This window comes from Sus scrofa, chromosome 18, assembly GCF_000003025.6.
Source record: "Sus scrofa isolate TJ Tabasco breed Duroc chromosome 18, Sscrofa11.1, whole genome shotgun sequence".
Lineage (NCBI taxonomy): Eukaryota > Metazoa > Chordata > Mammalia > Artiodactyla > Suidae > Sus > Sus scrofa.
This window is the reverse complement of record NC_010460.4, coordinates 11,850,876-11,872,511: the sequence shown is the minus strand read 5'-3', so window position 1 is coordinate 11,872,511 and position 21,636 is coordinate 11,850,876. Positions and strand designations below refer to the sequence as shown.

Genomic DNA, 21,636 nt, shown 5'->3' with positions numbered 1-21,636 from the left:
CGAGCAGGCTTACTTCCCATTTGCTCTTCCCTTAGCAGGTACTGCAGCCTCCCACCACTGACCACGAATCCATGTTGCTGAAATATTAGGACATACCTCTCTACAGGAATCAGAAAATAACACCCTCTAGTCAATCTTCGGCTCAGGAAGGAAACTTCTTGCCAAAAGCATTTTCTGGTAACTATTTCCAACATCAAATACAGATGGAGCATCCCTCCCCACACCCCAGTGATGCTCTCTGTACCCCTCTATTCTAGGGGTCACCACTCTGTATTTTTAGCTGTTGATGTCTTTTCTGTCCACTGCTTTCTAAGCTCCTGGAAGGCAGAAATCATAGTTTCCTCATCTCAGAGTCCCAAGGGACCAAAACAGGTTCTAGAACAAAGCAGGTGTTCAACAAATGTTAATGAACCAATGGATTCATCCATTACTTTATTTCTGAAGGAATAAATCTGCAGGCTGCAAAGGTGACAAAGAACTTTCACACTCACGACCCCATTCAATCTTAACAAGAGCCATGAAGTCCCCTGGAGGGAGGTGTCACAACTGTCCTCATCTATAGACGAGGACCTTGTGGCTCAAAGAAGTCAGGTGGCTTGACTAATGTCGCACAGGGGCAAAGAAATGATTTCATGGATGTTTCTATTTAAACAATCTAAACTCTCTCCCATCTGAATCTTGCATCTCAAATATGGTCCTACTACATTGGATCAGAGGATGTGGAACATCATGAATATTAAACTAATTTGGGGGAGGTCCCTGATTCATAACATACTCTCATCATTGGTTCACGTATATGCCTCTTATATTTTATTTATCTGATTGTTTACATATTTAATATAATTGAATCATAAAAACACTGGTGTAAATATATTCTACCCTCGGTCGTGGCTTAAGGTTTATTAAATAATTGCCCTAGAATACAAGGAAACTCATAGAGAGAGGAATATTCTTTCTGAGCACCAACTCAATGAGAACAGGTGCTACCTGGGCACTCCTGGGACTCTATCAAGGAAGACGCATTTCTATGAAGTCCCATCTTTTGCCAGGTACTTCATACATTACAATACATGGGTATGTGTCCAGAATATAGAATAAAGATTTTCATAAGTTTGTTCTTGGGAAAAAGGAAGACATATTATAGTACAAAAGGACCTTAAATCATGGCATAGGTGCTAAAAATAAAATTAAGCTGAATTTAAAAACTCCTCTCCTTTCCCCCATCCTGTCACAGTCTTTCTTACAGGAGGAAAAGAACATGGATTAGTCCCTCTGTTCAACTCAAGCAGAAATGTTAAACCAGGTGCATCACTGGAGTTTCTGCAGTGGTTCATCGGCCAGGAACCTGACTAGTACCCATGAGGACATGAGTTTAATCCCTGGCCTCGCTCAGTGTGTTAAGGATTTGGCGTTGCTGGGCTGTGGTATAGGGTGGCAGCTGCAGCTCCCATTCCAACCCTAGCCTGGGAACTTCCATATGCCTCGGGTGCAGCCCTAAAAAGACCAAAAAAAAAAAAAAAAAAAAAAAAGGTGTATCATCAAGACAGGACTGAGAGAATCTCAGAGCAGCTTCAGACTGTTTCCTACCTTCCTTCAGGAAGGAACAAGGCTTTTCAGGCCACAGTCAGAATGTGTGTGACTGGGTCACTTTGTTGTACAACAGAACTTGACAAACACTGTAAATCAACTATACTTTAATAATAATAATTTTAAAAAAAGTGTCTGCAGCCAAACTTGATTCACCAAAGACTCTTAGTACCTGTATTCTCACTGACTTAAGAATGTCACACTGTCATCTGCAACTCAAGTTTTGTAGAAGTCTTTTGGTTAAAACATGAAAATCAGCTAATAGACAGCAGACGCAAACTATTCTGTACAGGATGGATAAGCAACAAGTCCTACCTGTTGAGCGCGGGGAACTATATTCAATATGCGGTGATAAATCACAATGGAAAAAAACATGAAAAAAATACGTGTATCACTACATCACTTTGCTGTACAGGAGAAATTAACACAACACTGTCAATCAACTACAGTTTAATAAAATAGATGCTATCAAAATTAAGCTAATATATCCCCCCACAGATACAAGACCCATCGACCTCAGGGTCGGGGAGGAAGTGTACCCAACAGGAGGACATGGAGGGACTGGACTGTAAAGTGAGGTCACCCTCTCTTAGGAAAAAAAAAAAAAAAAAGGTACCAAAAAAGAAAAGGGCAGCTTGAGCTAAGGAAACCAAACTTGGACTCTGTGATGTTGCTCAGGCTAAACTCTATGCATCGTCACCTTGGCAGGGATGAATAAAGCATGTGCACAGAGGGACTTTTTATCACACAGCTGCAAGCCCAGGCAAGAGTGCTTCAAAGGGTACAGGAAGGTTTTATTTTCGTCTTCAACACGTCTGACTTCCTACAAAGGAGCGAGGCTTTTAGGAATGGGAAAACAGAGTTCACAGCTTAACTCTGTGAAGACGGATCGGTGAACCACATTGAAAATGATTAAGCAAGTCTTGCTGGTAGCTGTAGGAATTCTGAGGCTGAGAGAGACACGCATGCAATGGAACGATGTTTAAATGAAACAACCGACACCTACACTCCAGTCCAGAGTCGCTCTGGGCTCCTTCGCGGGACCGTTTGCCACAGGAAGGCTGAGGGGACGTGCGGGAGCCAGGTGCTGCAGGCCTGCCCGGGAGATGGCTTTCCTGCAGCAAGAAGAAAGAAGACAAAGAAAAACCAACATCAGAAAGGAATACAGAGCTAAAAAATTTCCCACGGGGTAGAAACGATGCCTGAGTTAGTCTCACACATGCAAAAACTTTGCAAAATGTCGTGGAATATATTCTCGAAAGTGCATGGTGAAGACAGAGGGCGGAACGTCTCGAAAGACAGGGAGGCTGGGGGCCACCTTGGGACACCAGCATGTCAGGACCAGAAATTAAAACGAAAGCTCCAGGAGTTCCCTGGTGTCTCAGTAGGTTAAGGATCGGGTGTTGTCACTGCTGTGGTGCAGGTTCCATCCCGGCTGGGGAACTTCCATGGGCATAGCCAAAAAATATAAAATAAAATAAAAAAATAATAAAACAAAATAAAATAAAATAAAATAAAATGCAAGCTTATAATCAGGATAGAGGGCAGAATGCAGGTCTCTGTGTTTATAGAAAAAGCCCTAAGGCGGGGGTGGTCACAATCCTTGGACAATTTTAAAGCTGCCAGAGACTAAATGCAAACAGAAGCAAGCTTGTGAGGTCTTTGATTGAAATTCCTCCATTTCCCAGCCAAGAGCTCTACAGGTTCACTCTTGCATGTCTCAAAAACATCCATCCTTACCCATGCAGAGGAATTCAATGAACAGCTTAAGGTTCTAAGTTGGAAAAATAACAATTTGCATTTGCCAAAAATTCACAATAATTTGAAAGGCCAATATCAGAGTTCCCATTGTGACTCAGCAGTAACAAACCCGACTAGGAACCATGAGGTTTCAGGTTCACTCCCTGGCCTCATTCAGTGGGTTAAGGATCCAGTGTTGCCGTGAGCTGTGGTGTAGTACCAGATGTGGCTCAGATCCCACACTGCTATGGCCGTGGTGTAGACTGGCAGCTGCAGTTCCCATTCCACCCCTAGCCTGGGAACTTCCATATGCAACAGGTGTAGCCCTAAAAATAATTTTTAAAAAAGGAAGGCCAATATCGTACCAAGGTGCCTGGTAAGAAAAATCCAAAACACACTGGTTAGACTGTAGGTTTGTTGAGTGATAATATAACAGAACTCAGGTCAGAAAGGAGGGAATGAATCAGGAGAGGTTGAGAAAGTCAAGCCCGACCTTGGTCTGCAAAGATAAGAAATAAGAGGAGCTGCTTTAGCAAGCAAGTGTGGCTATTGCTGAGTAAAAGGAAGCAGGGAAAGAGAAGAGCACAGCGGAGAGAATGAGGACAGCAAGGTAAAGGAAGAAGGCAGGGATCTCCCGGGGAAAGCTTGTGGTATCATCGTGAATAACAGAATTCCAATTTCTTTTTTGTTTTTGTTTTTTTATTAGGGCTGCACCCACAGCATATGGAAGTTCCCAGGCTAGGGGTCAAATCAGAGCTGCAGCTGCTGGCCGCACCACAGCCACAGCAATGAGGGGTCTTAGCCACATCTTCGACCTACGCCACAGCTCAAGGCAACGCAGGATCCTTTAGCCCAGTGAGTGAGGCCAGGGATCGAACCTGCATCCTCATGGATACCAGTTGGGTTTGTTACGGCTGAGCCATGATGGGAACTCCAGAACTCCAATTTCTGAACAGTGCCATCAAAACTGTCAGACAGTGGGCTCGAGTTGAAACATGAGTGCTGATGCGGGAATTAACTAAGTGGTTCCCTGGAAGGAAGAGGAGCTTTCCTCTCCAGGAGTGTCCCCCTGTGCTTGGGGTGGGGAGCAGTCTTGTGATGCTGCAGCTCTGAGTCCAGACGGGGTCTGAGGGGAAAGCCCAGGAATCCATGCTTACACCTGCTCCCCAGGCCCTCCCTCCTGTCGCTCAAGTTTTCACACTGCTCTAGGGGAGGGGGAAAGCAAGGATTCTGATCTAAAATGAAACAGAGGATATGAAATGGAGAATTTCACACATGTGCCCTCAGGGAAGCACAGCTTAAGAACTAAGAGACCCATTTCCAGTAACCGCTTGATTTACAGGAGGCAGAAACATATCCCTCAACCAATGAATATCCGCTGAGACGCTCTCCCCATCCTCAAGCCAATGACTTTGCTGCCTGGACTCTGGCTGGACTCTCCCCTCTTTGCTCTCCTTCCCCGTGAGAAGAGCTCCCTCCAAGCCATCAACAGACTCACCCGTCATTTACTACAGTTGCACGTCCCACACTGCGGTGCTCCTGCTAGTCCCAAATAAACTCCATCTCTGGTCATTCGAGCTTGCCTCAGTTTATCTCTTATTAAGGTTGATGGAACACATGTACTGCGGCTGGTGAGGGGGCACTGACTACCCCACATCCATCAGGGGAGGACACGAAGGAAAACGTCATTATGCACCTTACCCCCATTCGCTCTCTGCAGCCTGTCTCCTAGGATGTAAGCACTGCAGTAAGAACCTGCCATCTCTGGTGCTGCACCTGCAGATGCACCAAGTCCCCAGGGAGGCCCAGATCCTCACAGAGAGGAACAAGGCCACATACAGACAGTGGGATGGGGAGAGGAAGGCAATGACGGCAGCCAAGGAGACAGTGAACCCCATCATAACTCAGCAGAATTTAGAAGCTTTCTTGGACTCTAGAAGACAGATGATCTCCCTGTTCTTTTCACTGGTCTTTACACACTCCACCCAGAAATGGAATTTGTAAAGATAAGCAAGATGAACAGCAGCCCCCAAACCCAAGGAAAGGGTAGAATCCAGAAAAGAATCCAGATTATGCAGCTAATAATCAAGGATCGAGTGTGTCTGAGATGTGCCCAGCCCTCTTCTTCTTCTTCCTCCTCTTCTTTTTTTCTCCTTTCCCTCTCTTATATTCCTACCCAGGAGGTCCCAGAAACAGTGGATAGATCTTCAGGAGCTGGAAGTGCATATCAAGCTTGCCAGTAGCCTACTTTCAGAAGCTCCCACTGGTCAGTGAGCAATGTCCTTGCTTTATATAATCCCCTGAAGAGTCATTACGAGTATGTAGGTCTTCAATGAAGACAGTCTAATGACACAATATTTTTTCCCTCATTCTCATCAAGGCAAATAATTAACAACATCAACTCTGGCCGCTCACTCCAAAGTATATTCCATTTTGTCGAGCCATTAAGAAAAGAACTGGAAGATTCGTATACGGTAAGCCTTCAATCCCCGAGGCATCTTTCTTCCATCTGCTAAATTCTTTAGCATATTTCATTAGGACTTTTCTCTGGCTTTGAAGACCCTGCCTGAATCGTGATTCTGAGTCACGGTTTTTATCACAAGGGCGTCTGATCTCCATGGAGTTAGAATCTATACGTTCCACCTTTGATTCCCTAACAGTCACCACAACATAAATTTAAGTGTTCTGGAAAAACAAACAAACAAACAAAACACAAATGCAGCCTAAGCACAAAGAAGAATTCTGAACTCTCAGGTGGATGAGAGAAATAGAAATCCTTAACTCATTTCATAAAAAGCTACAGAGAGTTGTGATCAGTAAAAAGAAAGACAAGAGGAAATAAAATTCTCCTGTCACAGTAGAAACCATAGGGACAAATGAGTTCAACTCATCTGGAGGCTGACCTCCAAAACCTAACGCCTCTTCCTTGTGGGGACCACCCGCAAATTGCTCGAAGACAAATTAGGATGCAAGGGATGTGCGTGTCTCTGGGAGACCACTATGGCTATAAGAGACATAGTAACATTTAGCCCCGTTAACCCCTGCAACGAAAGTGCAGTCAGATCACAGACTCTCCCGCCTATGGAGAGAAATAATAAAGGGTTTTGGCTGATTATTTATTCCTTACTGGGGATGCAAATTTAAGGTCGACTTTTCTGTTGCATTAATAGAAGAAAAGTGTCTATCTACTACTCCCATGTAAACATTAATTAGGGGAAACACAGGTAAGAAACATCCAAGTGGCTGCCATGTTCCACCTGTAAATGGGCCTCGCAAAGTGACATTTCATTAGAAAGAGACTAGAAGAAATAGAGATGCTACATGGGTGGGGGACTTCTGATTATAGCTTTCCCTTCTTGTTAAATAACCAAGGGAGAAAACTTGCTTCCCAATCGTTCATATACGTCTACACATTTTGTTCCAAAATAAAAAAGCAATTCCATTCTTTATCAGACCTCAAATAAAATTAGAATAAGTTATTTTCCAATTTGGATTCATCTTGGTTGCAAACGATGACATTTAAGAGTCTGGTAGAATTGGATGTGTGCTGGGGTGGGGGGTTAGGCTGCAATGCGCTCCAATAAAAAAAAAAAAAATCAATGGGGTTTCAACTTCTTGTTCTTTCCTCCTGCTCAGACTCCTCCCAAACCCACAGTCAGTAAACCTGTGAAATGCCAATGATTCTTTCTATTAATTTTACAGCAGCACTTTGTTGGGGATGACTATAGTGGCAAAAGAGTCTTTGAAAAAGAGAGGCGTGATATTAACTGTGAAATGGTTATGAAAAGAAAATGTTCTATAATGAAGTTTCAGGCACACAGAGTCAACACGAATGTCAATTACCGGCCATGAAAGACCTTTCACATATTTAAAGTACAAAAGCCATCATCCATTTTAAATAGCATTCTATTATTTCCTTCACTTCACTCAATAAGACTATAAACTCCTAAAGGACAGGGCTCAATTCACCTACTAATCTTATTACATTCTGGCCCAGGGGTAGACACAGCATATATTCAACAAATACTTTCTGAGTTAATGAATGAACTTGACCAAGAAGCCTAGCAAAACAGCTTGCTGATTAGATCAAGGGTTGCAAAATCTGATTAGAATGATTTGAATTATACCCCAGCCCTTACATTTTAGTGATATTCTTTCCTGAGAAGGCCAGAAATCCCTCAAAGCAGCTCTTTAAAGATAAAGGCAAATAGAGGTAGAATCCGGTGCTAAGAAGCCTAAATGACCTCAAAACGGCTTTGTGATCAACACGAAAATGGAATCTTATTGCTACAACATTTGCAAAGGCATATGATAGTGTTAATATTTTTATAATGTACTTATCCTAAAAAGCATGCAACATATACTCTTCATAAACAGAATTTTTCTAATTTTAAAATTTTAATAAATGAAATATGGTACAACAATCCCTTTTTCAGAGTGTCCAACTAAGGTTGTCTTTAAACAGAAAGATACAATTAGAAATTAATCTGTGTATATCTTCAGTCGCCCAGCAATATGGTAATTCAAGGTCTCCTTATATATACCACTACAGAGAGAATATTAAATACTATCAATAAAGAGTAATCTAATTGAACTTAAAAAGAGATTTTTTTTAATTTATGGAAAAACTTGTAAGTGGATACTCTCTAATTATCCACTTTGCAAGTTTCTCTCCATTCTGTTTATTTATAAACCTCTTATTCCAGGTTTATGTGGCTCCATTAATCAATTCGTCCCCATCTCGCCAACTCTCTCCCCAAGTGATGCCGGCTGTGAGAAGAGAATCAGGAGCCCACCTGCTAGGACAAGAAGCTCCAGAGTCAGGAGGTCCCCTTAGCCAGGAAGTCTCTTAAAACAAGCAACTTTCACATTAGAAACTGGTGAACGCATCTCCTTGTTTTAGGAACTAGCTGCCTAAAAAGCTACTCATACCTTGGCTTAATTCCCCAAATGCCTCCAGTGAGCTCTTAACTATAGCACATGCTGGTGTTCTTCCCCCCCAAGAAACTGGCTCCAACTCTGTTTATATTCCTAGCAGCCTACCACGCTTCTTGGTTGATTCAGACAAGCTGCCTGTCATGTTAAGGATGGCCCACCCCATAAAAAAATCATACCAACCCAAATTCCAAATATCCCACCAGAGATTGACTATTGGAGCCTACATCTTAATTCACTTTCCATGTGAACACAAAGTATTTTTCCACAATCTTAATGGATGCTGACATTGTCAAGAATGTGATTATCAGTGAAAACAAAGGTTGGGTTTAGTTTCCTAAGGACTGTAAGTCATTCAGAAAATCACCGCTGCCATTGAATCTTCAACATGTCACACCTTTATTACTCTACATTGTGAGAGTGATGATTCTCCAGTATCCGTGCTCAAGCTTTGCCTGTGGCTGGGCTTGAGACTCAAAGTCTATTTAAGGGCCTTCAGGATGTTTCTACTGTGAATCAAGGGCTGACAACCACTGTTCTACATAGATTGTCAGGCATCTGACCACTTCATTATGTCTGGCCATGTGACTAAGCCTAGCACATACATACTAAAATATGCTTATCCACTCAACAATGTATTTAACGCATGTCTATTTCACACCAAACACTGTTCTAGATGCATAAGGTTCATGAATGAATAAAACAGATATAAATGTTGCCTTTGTGAAGTGTCTCCCAGGAAATACATTTTGCCAGGCACTGTTTCACTTTGCATTTCTTACATATCCCTCAGAATGAGGTAGATACTTTTTAAAAATGATTTTTATTTTATCCATCATAGCTGGTTTACAGTGTTCTGTCAACTTTCTACTGTACAGCAAGGTGACCCAGTCACACATACATATACACATTCTTTTTCTCACATTGCCATACTCTACCATAAGTGACTAGATATAGTTCCCAGGGCTATAGAGCAGGATCTCATTGCTTATCCATTCCAAAGGCAATAATTTGCATCTATTAACCCCAAATTCCCAGTCCATCCCATATCCCCTCCCCCTGGCAACCACAAGTCTGTGTTCCAAGCCCATGATTTTCTTTTCTGTGGAAAGGTTCATTGGCACCATATATTAGATTCCAGATACAAATGATGTCATACGGTATTTGCCTTTCTCTTTCTGACTTACTTCATTTAGCATGAGAGTCTCCAGTTCCATCCATGCTGCTGCAAATGGCATTATTTTGTTCTTTTATAAGAACTGAGCAGAGGTAGATACTTTTATTATCCCCTAATCTACAACTGAAAAAGAATTACAGCACAGAACACTTAAGCTACATGTTCAAGATCACACAGATGGGAAGAGGTTCAAGTGAGATTTGAATCCAAGGATCTAATTCCAGGCTGTACATACTCAACCACTGCACAACCCCACACCTGTATGAAATGGTAACAGCACACACTTCTATAGCTAAAGAGACATACAAAGAAAACAAGCCTCCTCTTACCATGTTAATTTTGTCATTGCCTCCATGATAAACATATGCTCTCCACAAGAATGTAAGCTTCTAAGTTTCGGAGGCATTAGATCACACAAAGTAAGAACACACCTTACCTTACCCATCACTAGCCAGGTAGTCAAGGGGCTTGACCTCTCTTAGCCTCCATTTCCTTACATGTAAAATAAGAACCATGTTATCCACCCCAGAGAGTAGCCATGATACCTTTTTTTAATGTGGGCAGGATGCTTGGCACACGACCAGCACAATAAATAGTCACTGCTATTATTATGCTCTTCCACATATTGGCCATCCCCACAGCATCCAGCCAAAGCTAGGTATATGATCCACCTCTGAATAAATATGTGCTTTTTCTTCAATGGCTCTCAAATATTCCAAGTTCCCTGGACACTTCTGTTCATTCGATAAACATTTAACAAGCTCCCATGTGTGTCAGGCAGGTCAAAAGGGTTATTCAAACAAGAAGATTCTTCTTCTAGGCATGGTAAATAATTCCATGGTTGCTGGAGAATCTTCTTCCCTGACTTCTTAGAGCAAAATTAAGAAGCACCACACTCTCCCCTCAGACAAATTTATCAACGTATTTTTTTAAAAATGCAATCCAAATGACACTGGCATTATTTAATTATATTCATGGAAAAGAACGCAATACCAAAAAGGTATTTGTTTGTTTGTTTGTTTAATCCACAAAGCAGCCTGGCTGCTAAACACCCCCTGAGAACTTGTGAACTCAGTGTTAAGATTTATTTCCCAAGCCTAATTCATCAGCAGCACATTCCTAAAGCAGAGCCAGCACGGGCTTGGTGTGGGATGTGACAATAAACCTCATTTTGCAATGAGGTGAGATTTCTTACCTGGATTCTCTCAGGAGTTAATGACCTTCTTCTCCTTAAGGTATCAATGGAGGGAAAAAGCAATCCTTGGGAATGGAGGAAAAGTCATCATGCTGGGACTGAACTGTGTCACTCCCACCAAAATTCACCTGCTGAACTCCTTAACCCCAGTACACCAGAATGGGACCTTACCTGGAGTTAAGGTCTTAAAAGAGGTAATCAAGTTAAAATGAGGTCATTAGAGTGGCCCCCTAATCCAGTAGGACTGGTGTCCTTAGAAAAGGGAAGAGCTGGATAGATACACACATAAGGAGGTGCCATGTGAAAATAAAAGCAGGGGTCAAGGTGATAGGTCAACAAACCAAGGAAGTCAAAGATGCCAGCAAACCACAGCAGCTGGGGGCAAGGCCTGGAACAGATTCTCCCCCTACCCCAGTCTTCAAAAGGAACCAACGAGCAGACACCTTTATCTCAAGCCTCCAGAACTACGAGACAGTCTTTTGTTGTTGTTGTTGCCTTTTAGGGCCGCACCTGCACCATATGGAAGTTTCCAGTCTCAGGGTTGATTCAGAGCTACAGCTGCTGGCCTACACCACAGCTCACTGAAACACCAGATCCTTAACCCACTGAGCGAAGCCAGGGATCGAACTCATATCCTCATGGATCCTAATCAGGATCATTAACAGCTGAGCCACAAAGGGAACTCCTCAATTTGTTTCAAGACATTCTTTTTTTTCTCATATTATCTTCCATCACGGTCTACCCCGAGAAATTGGATAGAGTTTTGTTGTTGTTGTTGTTGTTGTTTGTTAGTTTGCTTTTTAGGGCCGCACCCGTGGCCTATGGAGATTCCCAGGCTAGGAGTTGAATCAGAGCTACAACTGCCTGCCTACACCACAGCCACAGCAATGCGGGATCCGAGCTGCGTCTGTGACCTACACCACAGCTCACGGCAACACTGGATCCTTAACCCACCAAGCGAGGCCAGGAATCACCCCGCGACCTCACAGTTCTTAGTCAGATTCGTTTCCGCTGCTCCATGACAGGACTCTCCAAGAAAGGATGGAGTTTTATGTATGACTAGGTCACTGTGCTTACCCAGCAGAAATTGACACAACACAGTAAATTAACTATACTCCAATAAAAAATTAAAATTAAAAAAAAGATACATTAAAAAAACAGAAGAAGACATTCAGTGTACGGTACTTTGTTATGGCAACCCCAGCAAATACACACACTTCAAAGCTAGACCCACAATTCGGATTTAGTACGACAGGGTGTGGCTAACTTAAAAATGTTGGTTTCTCTTTTCCAATTGTCTCCAGGGAAGTTGGGGTACCTTACTATCATAATTCTACCCTCAGCAACTAATAATACTTAAACAGAAACACATTCCTTAAAACATCACAGCTACAAACAACATTCTCACCCAGCTAGTGAGCACGTGACAACATTTCATTCACTCTTTTTTTTTTTTTTTTGAGGCCGCACCCACGGCACATGGAGGTTCCAGGCTAGGGGTTGGATCAGAGTGATACCCGCAGGCCTACACCACAGCCACAGCAACTAGAGATCTGAGCTGCTTCTGTGACCTACACCACAGCTCACAGCAATGCCAGATTCTTAGCCCACTGAGCAAGGCGAGGGATTGAACCTGCGTCCTCATGAATACTAGTCAGATTCGTTTCTGCTGAGCCACGATGGGAACTCCTTATTTACTCATTAATGAGATAACCAGCAGGGTTACCACAGGAGATAAGTGCAAAATTACAGTGTGTATAAGAAATTGTGTATGACAAATTGAATAATAGTCAGGAAGAGATGTCTTAAAAAAAACCCTGCTAAGTTGGCTATAACAGTAGTTAGCTTTCCACAGGTTAATAAGACCTTAGCCCCTGTGGCATTAACTTTTCTTTGGTCTATAAAATCATGACACATCAGTTTTTCACAGGTTAACCTCTAACTTTGTGGGGATATAACTTGCCGGTACCTCCATCAGTTGTGGATAATGAATCAAATTTACCGAGACAACAAAATTACAGGACCCAAGAATATCAGGTATACGAGTCAATTGCTAAGAAACAAGGTTCCACTTCTATTGGAGCAGGCTAATTAGAATATGCTTCAGTAAAATGACATTTAAAAAAAATCAAACAATAACGCTGTTTCCATTGCCAAAATTGGGGATAATTTTATTCTTACTACTTACGGTTCAGATGATGAGTTAGAAATTGTTGTGTAGCTTTATATTGGAATATTCTGGAAAACCTCATAAAATATATGGTCTTGGGAGTTCCCGGTTGGCTTAGTGGTAACAAACCCGACTAGTAACCATGAGGATGTGGGTTCGATCCGTGGCCTCACTCAGTGGGTTAAGGATCTAGTGCTGCTGTGAGCTGCGGTTTAGGTCACAAACACGGCTTGGATCCTCCGTTGCTCTGGCTGTGGTGTAGATCAGCAGCTCCGATTTGACCCCTAGCCTGGGAATCTCCATATGCCATAGGTGCAGCCCTAAAAAGCAAAAGAAAATAAAACAAAAAAACAAACATGGTCTTACTCTCGAAACAACAATAAAAATAATCTATTAAACACCTAGTGTGCATTGGACTTATTTTAGCCATTTTCTCTTAGGCTAGAAACAGATGTTTTCAAGCTTACAAGAGAGTTTGTGGGGGAGTGAGGGCAGAGTAAGAAGCTGAACTGTGGTGCGATTATAACAGAAACCGCCGTTGATCCCTGTGAGGTTCTGGAACTGGTACGGCCCTTCAGAGTTGTCCCAATTCCAGGCAGAGACAAGATGTTGAACCTCCATGTCAACTAGACTTTGGGTATAAGCAGCCCCCTGGGAGATCACAACATGACAGTGCCTGTGGAGGGGCTCAGCTGTAGACCATCAGCAGCTAATGTTTCTCAACACTAGAAAAATAAAGCACCTTGGTCCTGAGAAGGCATGTGGGCAGCAACCCACGGCATCCCACGCACCTCTAATACTCATGACAAATGGATGGCATGGATAACTGTTACCATGCTCATTTTACTGACGGAGCAACTGACATCAGAAAGCTTAAGGACCTTGTATCAGCCATACAGCTCAGAAGTAATAAGGCCAAGATCGGCGCTCAGGTGCTTGGCTCTGCAGCTCCATCGTTCTGCATTTCCTCTGAAAGGAGAGGGAGGGGAGAGAAGAAACAGCACAGAAGGAGAGGAAGAGAAGGATGGGCAAGATGGTACAAGGCCTAGGCAGTGGCTTGAAGGGACCGGTGAAATGCTCTGGGGTAGGGGTGGCAGAAGGACATTTGGGGAACACAGTCTAATGTCCAATTGGAAGGTGTCGCATTGCTGCGACAGAAATGCCTCCTTGGCCGTATTGCCCTCCTGCACTTGCATGTTCAGGGACGTCTACTCTTGGCTTAAAGGCAGGGGAGTTTTCTGAATGTGGAACTTGAGGAAGGGGCTGAATTTTACATCTAGGTCAATGAATACAGAATCGACTGCCTGCTGGGATAGAAAGATAATCCGAAATTGAACAAAATTAGAAAAAGCGTGAGCCTGGGAACAGAAATAACCTTAAGAACATAAGCCCTCTGGGAATCCACAGAATTTAGGGGAAAGAATTCAGGTTTCCATAGGGTTGTTCCCAGTAAAACCACCAACAGGAAACGTTTGTCTTTAGCGCCCCCCCCATATCCGTGCTGGAACACTGTTTCGACCTCCTTCAATTTCCCATCACCCTGGCATCTCTGCCGCCTCCCCTACAATCTTGTCCAACAGATCACATCACCCAATCCAGGACCCCACACAGTTTCGTCCACTGAGAATAGTTTAGGATGTGTCCTTCATAAGGGTACCTACAGTCACAAAAGAGACTCATGAAAATGCAAAAACCTGCATGACCCAAAGGAATGGAGTCAAATGATATTCAAAGTGGTTAAAATAATTTTCCTAAGCTATACTGCAGAATATTTTAAGTATGGATGGGGTGGGGGCGGAGTTCCAGGCAGAGACCTGCCGCCTGCTTTGGGGTCAGTCCTAGGAAGAATGGCTAGGTTTCCAGGACGGCTCAAGAGCATATGGACATGCCTTCCCAACTTGCATCAATGAGAGCAGGGTCCTGGCAAGAGAGAATTCACCTCAGATGGTTCAGAGGAAGAGACTTTCATAAAGGAATGATGTCAAAGTCAGGTTAGGGAGTGAACCACTCCCACTGGTATGGAAAGAAAGGGATGTCCAAGCCCCTGGAGACCAGAGAGCACGTGAGGGCTTGTGTCGGTGCAGAAAACCAGAAGCATCTCAGCCTTCTCTTTGGTAGACGAGGCTCATCAGTTTCCTCTCGCATTTCTCAGTTTTCAAATCTTTTCATCACATTTGCAATTCTACAGGTCTCGTTCTGAAATCAAGGTGGTTCTCAGCTGCATCTCGGGGTCCTAGGTGGAGAGCACAGTGCCTCACTGAAGGTCAAAGGGTAGAGGCAGAGGCAGGACTAGAAATCGGGTATCTTAGGTCCAGCTTACCTACATTATCATTATGCGCTTTCATTGACCCCGTCCAGTTCGACCTGCAGGTGTACATATTCTTCCCATTTTCCCTGCCTCTCTGGCAGCTAACTCACCACACCCAGATCCTCATGATTCGCATGTGTCCTGCGGGGCTGCTTTCAAAAAAGAAATGATGATAAAAACTTTCAAGAGGAGTTCCCATTGTGGCACAGCAGAAACAAATCCGACTTGTATCCATGAGGATTCAGGTTCAATCCCTGGCCTCGCTCAGTGGGTTAAGGATCCGACGTTGCCATGAGCTGTGGTGTAGGTTGCAGATGAGGCTCAGATCTGGCACTGCTGTGGCCATGGCGTAGGCTACTGCTCTGATTGGACACCCTAGCCTGGGAACTTCCATATGCTGCAAGTGTGGCCCTAAAAAGTACAAAAAAAAAAAAAATCAGGAAGCTATAAGGAGGGGAACAAAGCCCTCAATCTGATTAAAGGGATATCTGAAAAATCTACACTAACATCATATAGAACATCTCCTCCCCACGATTGAAACGTGTGTCTATTCTCCTCACTTCTATTCAACGCTGTACTAGAAGTCCTAGCCAGTGCAGTGAAAAAGAAAAATAAATAAATTTTTAAAAAAGCATACCATGCCACTTGCAACCACATGGATGGACCTAGAGATTATCACACTAAGTGCAGTTAGACAGTGAAAGACACACATCATATGATATCACTTATATGTAGCATCTTTAAAAAAAAAAAAAAGGATACAAATGAATTTATTTACAGAACAGAAACAGACTCACGGACTTTGAAAAACTTATGGTTACCAAAGGAGACAAATCGGGAGGGGAAGATGGACTGGGAGTTTGGGATTGGCATGTGCACTGTGATATATGGAATGACTGCCCAAAGGGCACTTGCTATGTAGCACAGGGAACTCTACCCAATATCCTGTGATAATCTATGTGGGAAAAGAATCTGAAAGAGAATGGATGTGTGTATATGTATACATCAATCACTTTCAGAAATTATCACAACATTGTAAATCAACTATACTTCAATACAACTTTAAAAAAATGAAAAAAAAAGGCATACAGATTGGGAGGAAAATTAAAACTGTTTTTTATTTGCAGATGGCATGATTGCATAAAATCCCAAGTAATCTACAAAACTCTACCAGAATTAAAATGTGAGTATGCAATCACAGTATGCAGAAGCAATATACAACAGTCAAATGTATTTCTATATATAGCAACTACCAATTGAAAAATAAAGTGTTTAAAATACCATCAAAAGTGACATTCAAAAACATGAGCTATTTTTAAATTTTTTATTTCCCCAATACATTACTTTTTTTCTACTGTACAGCATGGTGACCCAGTTACACCTACATGTATACATTCTTTTTTCTCACATTATCATGCTCCATCACAAGTGACTAGATATAGTTCCCAGTGCTACACAGCAGGATCTCATTGCTAATCCATTCCAAAGGCAATAGTCTGCATCTACTAGAGAGTCTCATACTGGGTGAAGTAAGTCAGAAAGAGAAAGACAAATACCATATGATATCACTTATATCTGGAATCTAATATACAACATGAGCTATTTAAGATATAAATCTAATAAAAACATATGACTTTACACTGAAAAGTACAAAACTTCACTGAGAGAAATTAAAAAGTCGAAAATCAATGAAGCCATCCTCTTTGTGTACTGACAGGCTAAATACTGTTAAGATGTCAAATGCTCCCAAAATGACACATGGATTCCACACAATCCCTATCAACATCTAACTGATTTTAAAATGCATATAGAAATGAAAATAATACATAAGATCATCAAAAATCTGAAAAACAAGAAAAAGGTGAAAGATTTGCACTACCCAATTCAAGACCGTCTACAAAGACAAATCAGTGGCATGTGATATGACAGAACAGAATTGATAACTAGATCAATGGCATTCCAGAAACAGACCCACACATGTCTTCAAAAGAGGCACTGGAACAAATCAATGGGGAAAAGAACACCCTTTTAACAAAAAAATGCTGAAAAAAAATGGTTATGTATACTGGAAGAAAAAATTTAATCTGATCCCTATTGCCCACTGTATACAAATAATGCTTTAAGAAGGATCTCAGATAAAAACCTAAAAGTTGAAACTGTGAAATTTGTAGAAGAAAACAGAAAATACATTCACAGCTTTGTAGTAGACAATGATTTCTTTTTTTTTTTTTTTTTTTTTTAGATAGTATACAGAAAGTCCTAACCATAAAAGAAGAAATTGATAAATTGGACATCATCCAAATTTAAAAGTAAAATCTTATCAAAAAAAGTATCAGGGGTTCCCATCGTGGCTCAGGGGTTAACGAATCCGACTAGGAACCATGAGGTTGCGTGTTCGATCCCTGGCCTTGCTCCATGGATTAAGGATCCAGCGTTGCCATGAGCTGTGGTGTAGGTTGCAGACGCAGCTCAGATCCCGAGTTGCTGTGGCTTTGGCGTAGGCCGGCGGCTACAGCTCTGATTAGACCCCTAGCCTGGGAACCTCCATATGCCGAAAGTGCAGCCCTAGAAAAGACCAAATAAATAAATAATAAAAAAATTAAAAATGTATCAGAAGGGAGGAATCCCACTGCGGCGCAGTGGAAACAAATTCGACTAGTATCCATGAAGTCATGGATTCAATCCCTGGCCTCGCTCAGTAGGTTAAAGATCCGTGATTGTTGTGGCTGTGATGTGGGTCAGCAGCTATCGCTCTGATTTGACCCCTAGCCTGGGAACTTCCATGTGCCACAGGTGCAGCCCTAAAAAGCAAAAAAAAAAAAAAAAAAAAAAAAAGTATCAGAAGGTACTTCTCACTCTTCCATTGGCCTTTCTGTACCAACAGCGGAAAAGGCAGAATCAGAACTCTGAAAAGTCGCTCCTTCCTGAAAGCAATGAGAACACTGGCAAAATTGCCAAAAACAGTATTTTTTAAAACTCTGGAAATTTCCAACCAACTGGATGATGCTGGCAGCAGCACTGGCCTTGGGCAGCCACATGGGCAGGCTATGCTCCTTGTCTCGGACCCATGATGGCCTCTGTCTGTTCCACTGACCAGGGCCATATCTCACAAAGGTCCCTCCGCATTGACCATCCTGACCAAGACTTCATCTCATCTCCCACCTGCCACGGGATGGAAGGAGCATCACTCTGCATGCTTCCAGGGTCCAGGGTTTGTTGTTGTTGTTTGCCTCCAACTCACCCCCTGTTGTGATGATGCTAACAAGACTGGACTTGCCCCACCAAAAATCATTTCAATGACCTGTCCCTGAGAGCCCACACAGGACCAATCTTCCAAAATGTTAGGGAACCAAGAACTTGAGGGGACCCCAACTTTTGCTCCATTTTGCCTGGCAGTCCCCCACCAAGTTGCCTCGTCACAATTTCATTTCTTCCACTGGAAGGCCTGGAGGCCAAGTCCATGAGCACACGCTAAGCGCATGCCCTAATGGGGGAATGTCTGTGGGGCCTCCTTGCAGACACCCAGGATGCGTGTGAGCATCCTCTCTCAGCCCACGCCTTGCATCTCTAGATGTAGCCAGAAGCAAGTATTCTTTACTAACACGGTTCTGCAAATACAGCAACATCTCCTCCTCCATTCTTCTTTTTTTTTTGTCTTCTTAGGCCTGTATCTGTGGCATATGGATATTCCCAGGCTGGGGGTTGAAACCGAGCTGCAGCTGCCAGCCTACATCACAGCCACAGCAATGCAGGATCTAAGCTAGGTCTGTGACCTACACCACAGCTCACAGTAACGCTGGATCCTTAATCCACTGAGCAAGGCCAGGATGGAAACCAAACCCATGTCCTCATGGATACCAGTCAGCTTCATTACCACTGAGCCATGATGGGAACTCCCACTATCCTCCCTTTATATCAATTCACAGCAATGGAGAGGAGAAGGCACGAGTGGAATAACTTTCTGCTCTCAGCCCTCCCAGTAGGTGTCTGACCTTAACCAGTGGCAGCTCTCCAAACTCGGTGTATGGTCTTCAGCTTTCAGACTTGGCCATAACTCCAGATGACAGGAAAAAAACCCATTAAATAATGGCTTTTAAGAAAGGGAGATTTTGGAGTTACCCACTGGTTCAGCAGATTAAGGACCTGGCATTGTCACTGCTGTGCTGTGAGTCACTCTTGTGGCTTGGGATCGATCCCTGGCCTGAGAATTTCTGCATGTCATGGGCGTGGCTAAAAAAAATGGGAGTGGGGAGGGGGAAGTATATTTGGAAAAATTAGATGAGTTAGAGAGTCCGATGTTTAGGCATTCAATATTCATATTAAGCCTACTATGTACTACAGAGCAGTACAATGAATTTCTGGTTGTACAGAAGCAAACCAAACACTCATGGTCCCTCTTGCTGAGCTTATGACCCTGGTACCAAAAGTGTAATAAATAAGTAGATAAACACAGAATTGCTGCTGAGAGCTACAACTATTATGATGGGAACAATAGACGTAAGTGGTACAGAATGGGGATGATGGGGGTTAGGAAAGCTACCACGAGGAGGTGACAGAAGGAGGATTTAAAGCAACCTGAAAATGATGTCTAGTTCTCTCAGTTGCTAAATACACACTCTACCTAGGACTTCGTGTCTCTTAGACTCAATTTCTTCACCTGCAAAACAGGAAGAATGATTTATTGCACATGGGGTTGCTGTGAAGATTTAATTAAGAATATTAAAGGTACCGTTTTCCTATTACTCTCCTGGAACACAATAAAGGTTTTTAAAAGGCATCTCTTTTCATTAAACAGAGGATTCATTCTCACTGTAAAGGGGAACGTGAACTGGACCAAAACAAAAAACAAACCAAAAAAAACCCTAAATTAAACATTTATTAACTTTGTAACTCTGGGAAAGCCAGATAATAGCTCCGAGCTTTCTCTTCCTCAATGATAAGAAAGAGAAGACAATATCTTACAGAGGATATGAGACTACAAACTACCTTATAAAATAAAAATATTTTGTAAAGCTCCAGTGTACTTGATATGATAAAGTAATGAACATAATGAACATACACTTTTTTTTTTTTTTGGCTTTTTTAGGGCTGCACTTGTTGCATATGGAGTTCCCAGGCTAGAGGTCAAATCAGAGCTGCAGCTGCCGGCCTACACCATAGCCACAGCAATGTCAGATCTGAGCTGTGTCTGCGACCTACACCACAGCTCATGGCAACACCAGATCCTTAACCACTGAGCACAGCCGGGGATCGAACCTGCATCCTCATGGATGCTAGTTAGATTCATTAACTGCTGAGCCATGATGGGAGCTCTGGAACATACACTCTTAAGCAGAGGTGGGTTTACGGTGACTTTTAAACTTTAGGATCTCTCACTTGCATGGGCCACCCGAAGTTATAGAGTTTGCACGTGGGAGGGTGAGACAGGATTCCACTAGGAAGTATTTACATGTAAACATTTCTGGTGTAGTGACTAAAGAGAACTTGCTGGGGGGAGGGGGAGGCTAAATCTCAAAGACTCCATTCATGGGTCTACAAGAAAAATATCTATCTTGGATATCAGTATCAAGCGACAGAAGTAAAAAACCTTCCCTGGACAGTTGGATGTAAACCAGCCTTTCCATGGGTTTGCTTTCTGGATTGTCCCAAAGATGTCAAATCAAATATTTAGTATAAAGTAGTTCTGGGTGAATAAGTTGCCCTGAGTGTTCAAGGAGTAAACATAAGTCCTCCCTAGAGAAATCGATTTAAATCTCAGGTCTCAAGAACTCCAAGAAAGGACAGAACACGTGCTATCTTGATCAAAAATCACACATGGGAGAATAAAAAGGATTCAATGCATACAAGTCAGCAAAAACAACAGACTCTAGAATACTAAAACTGTCATCACTAGAATATAAAATAACTATGATGTCCTCAAAGAGATAAGAAACAGGACTAAAATTAAGATTAAAGAACAAGAGACAATACATAACTATATTTGTTCCTGTTTTGGTAAAACATATTCACTTTGACTTGCAAATGGAATACAACATAAACTCAGTGTAAAAGGAATAAAAAAACCACCAAATATGTAAATAAAAGTTACAGTTATGCTCATGTGGCATATTCAAACATAAATACACTACTGTGGACCTAAGAGTTCAATCAGAGAGTCTTAGAATTTTTCAGCTTCTTTATGCCCCTTTCTTTTGATGTTTCCAAAAGAAAGCAATTAGCTCAGGTTCAACACTGTGCCTAATCAATTAGTCTCTACTTCACAAAGTTGGGAGAAAAAAAGGTTGAAAAGTTGTAGTTCTTCATTTAAAATAATGACAACTGGTATCTTGGTTAATAATTTCTCTTAAATTGTCATTTATATCTCAGTTGATAAAGACTTCTTACTATGATAACAGTAATGAGTAGGTTTTTCTTTTTTATTACAGTTCAATAGCTTGAGTTAAGAAAGCATAACCTCTCATCAAAAAAAGAATAAAAACAACTTTTAATCAGGGAAATAATTACAAGCAATAATAAACGAGTGT

At 42.2% G+C, this 21,636-nt stretch overlaps 1 protein-coding gene across 10 annotated transcripts in view; it reads right to left on the bottom strand.

Annotated features, from left to right (window-relative positions):
- DGKI (diacylglycerol kinase iota) overlaps window positions 1-21,636 on the bottom strand; it is a 482,044-nt gene that overhangs the window by 314,587 nt on the left and 145,821 nt on the right. For all 10 annotated transcript variants that reach the window (XM_021079007.1, XM_021079008.1, XM_021079004.1 and 7 more), the window contains exon 2: window positions 2,594-2,702. In XM_021079007.1, coding sequence (XP_020934666.1) covers window positions 2,594-2,702 — 109 coding nt within the window. The remainder of the gene's footprint in view (window positions 1-2,593; window positions 2,703-21,636) is intronic.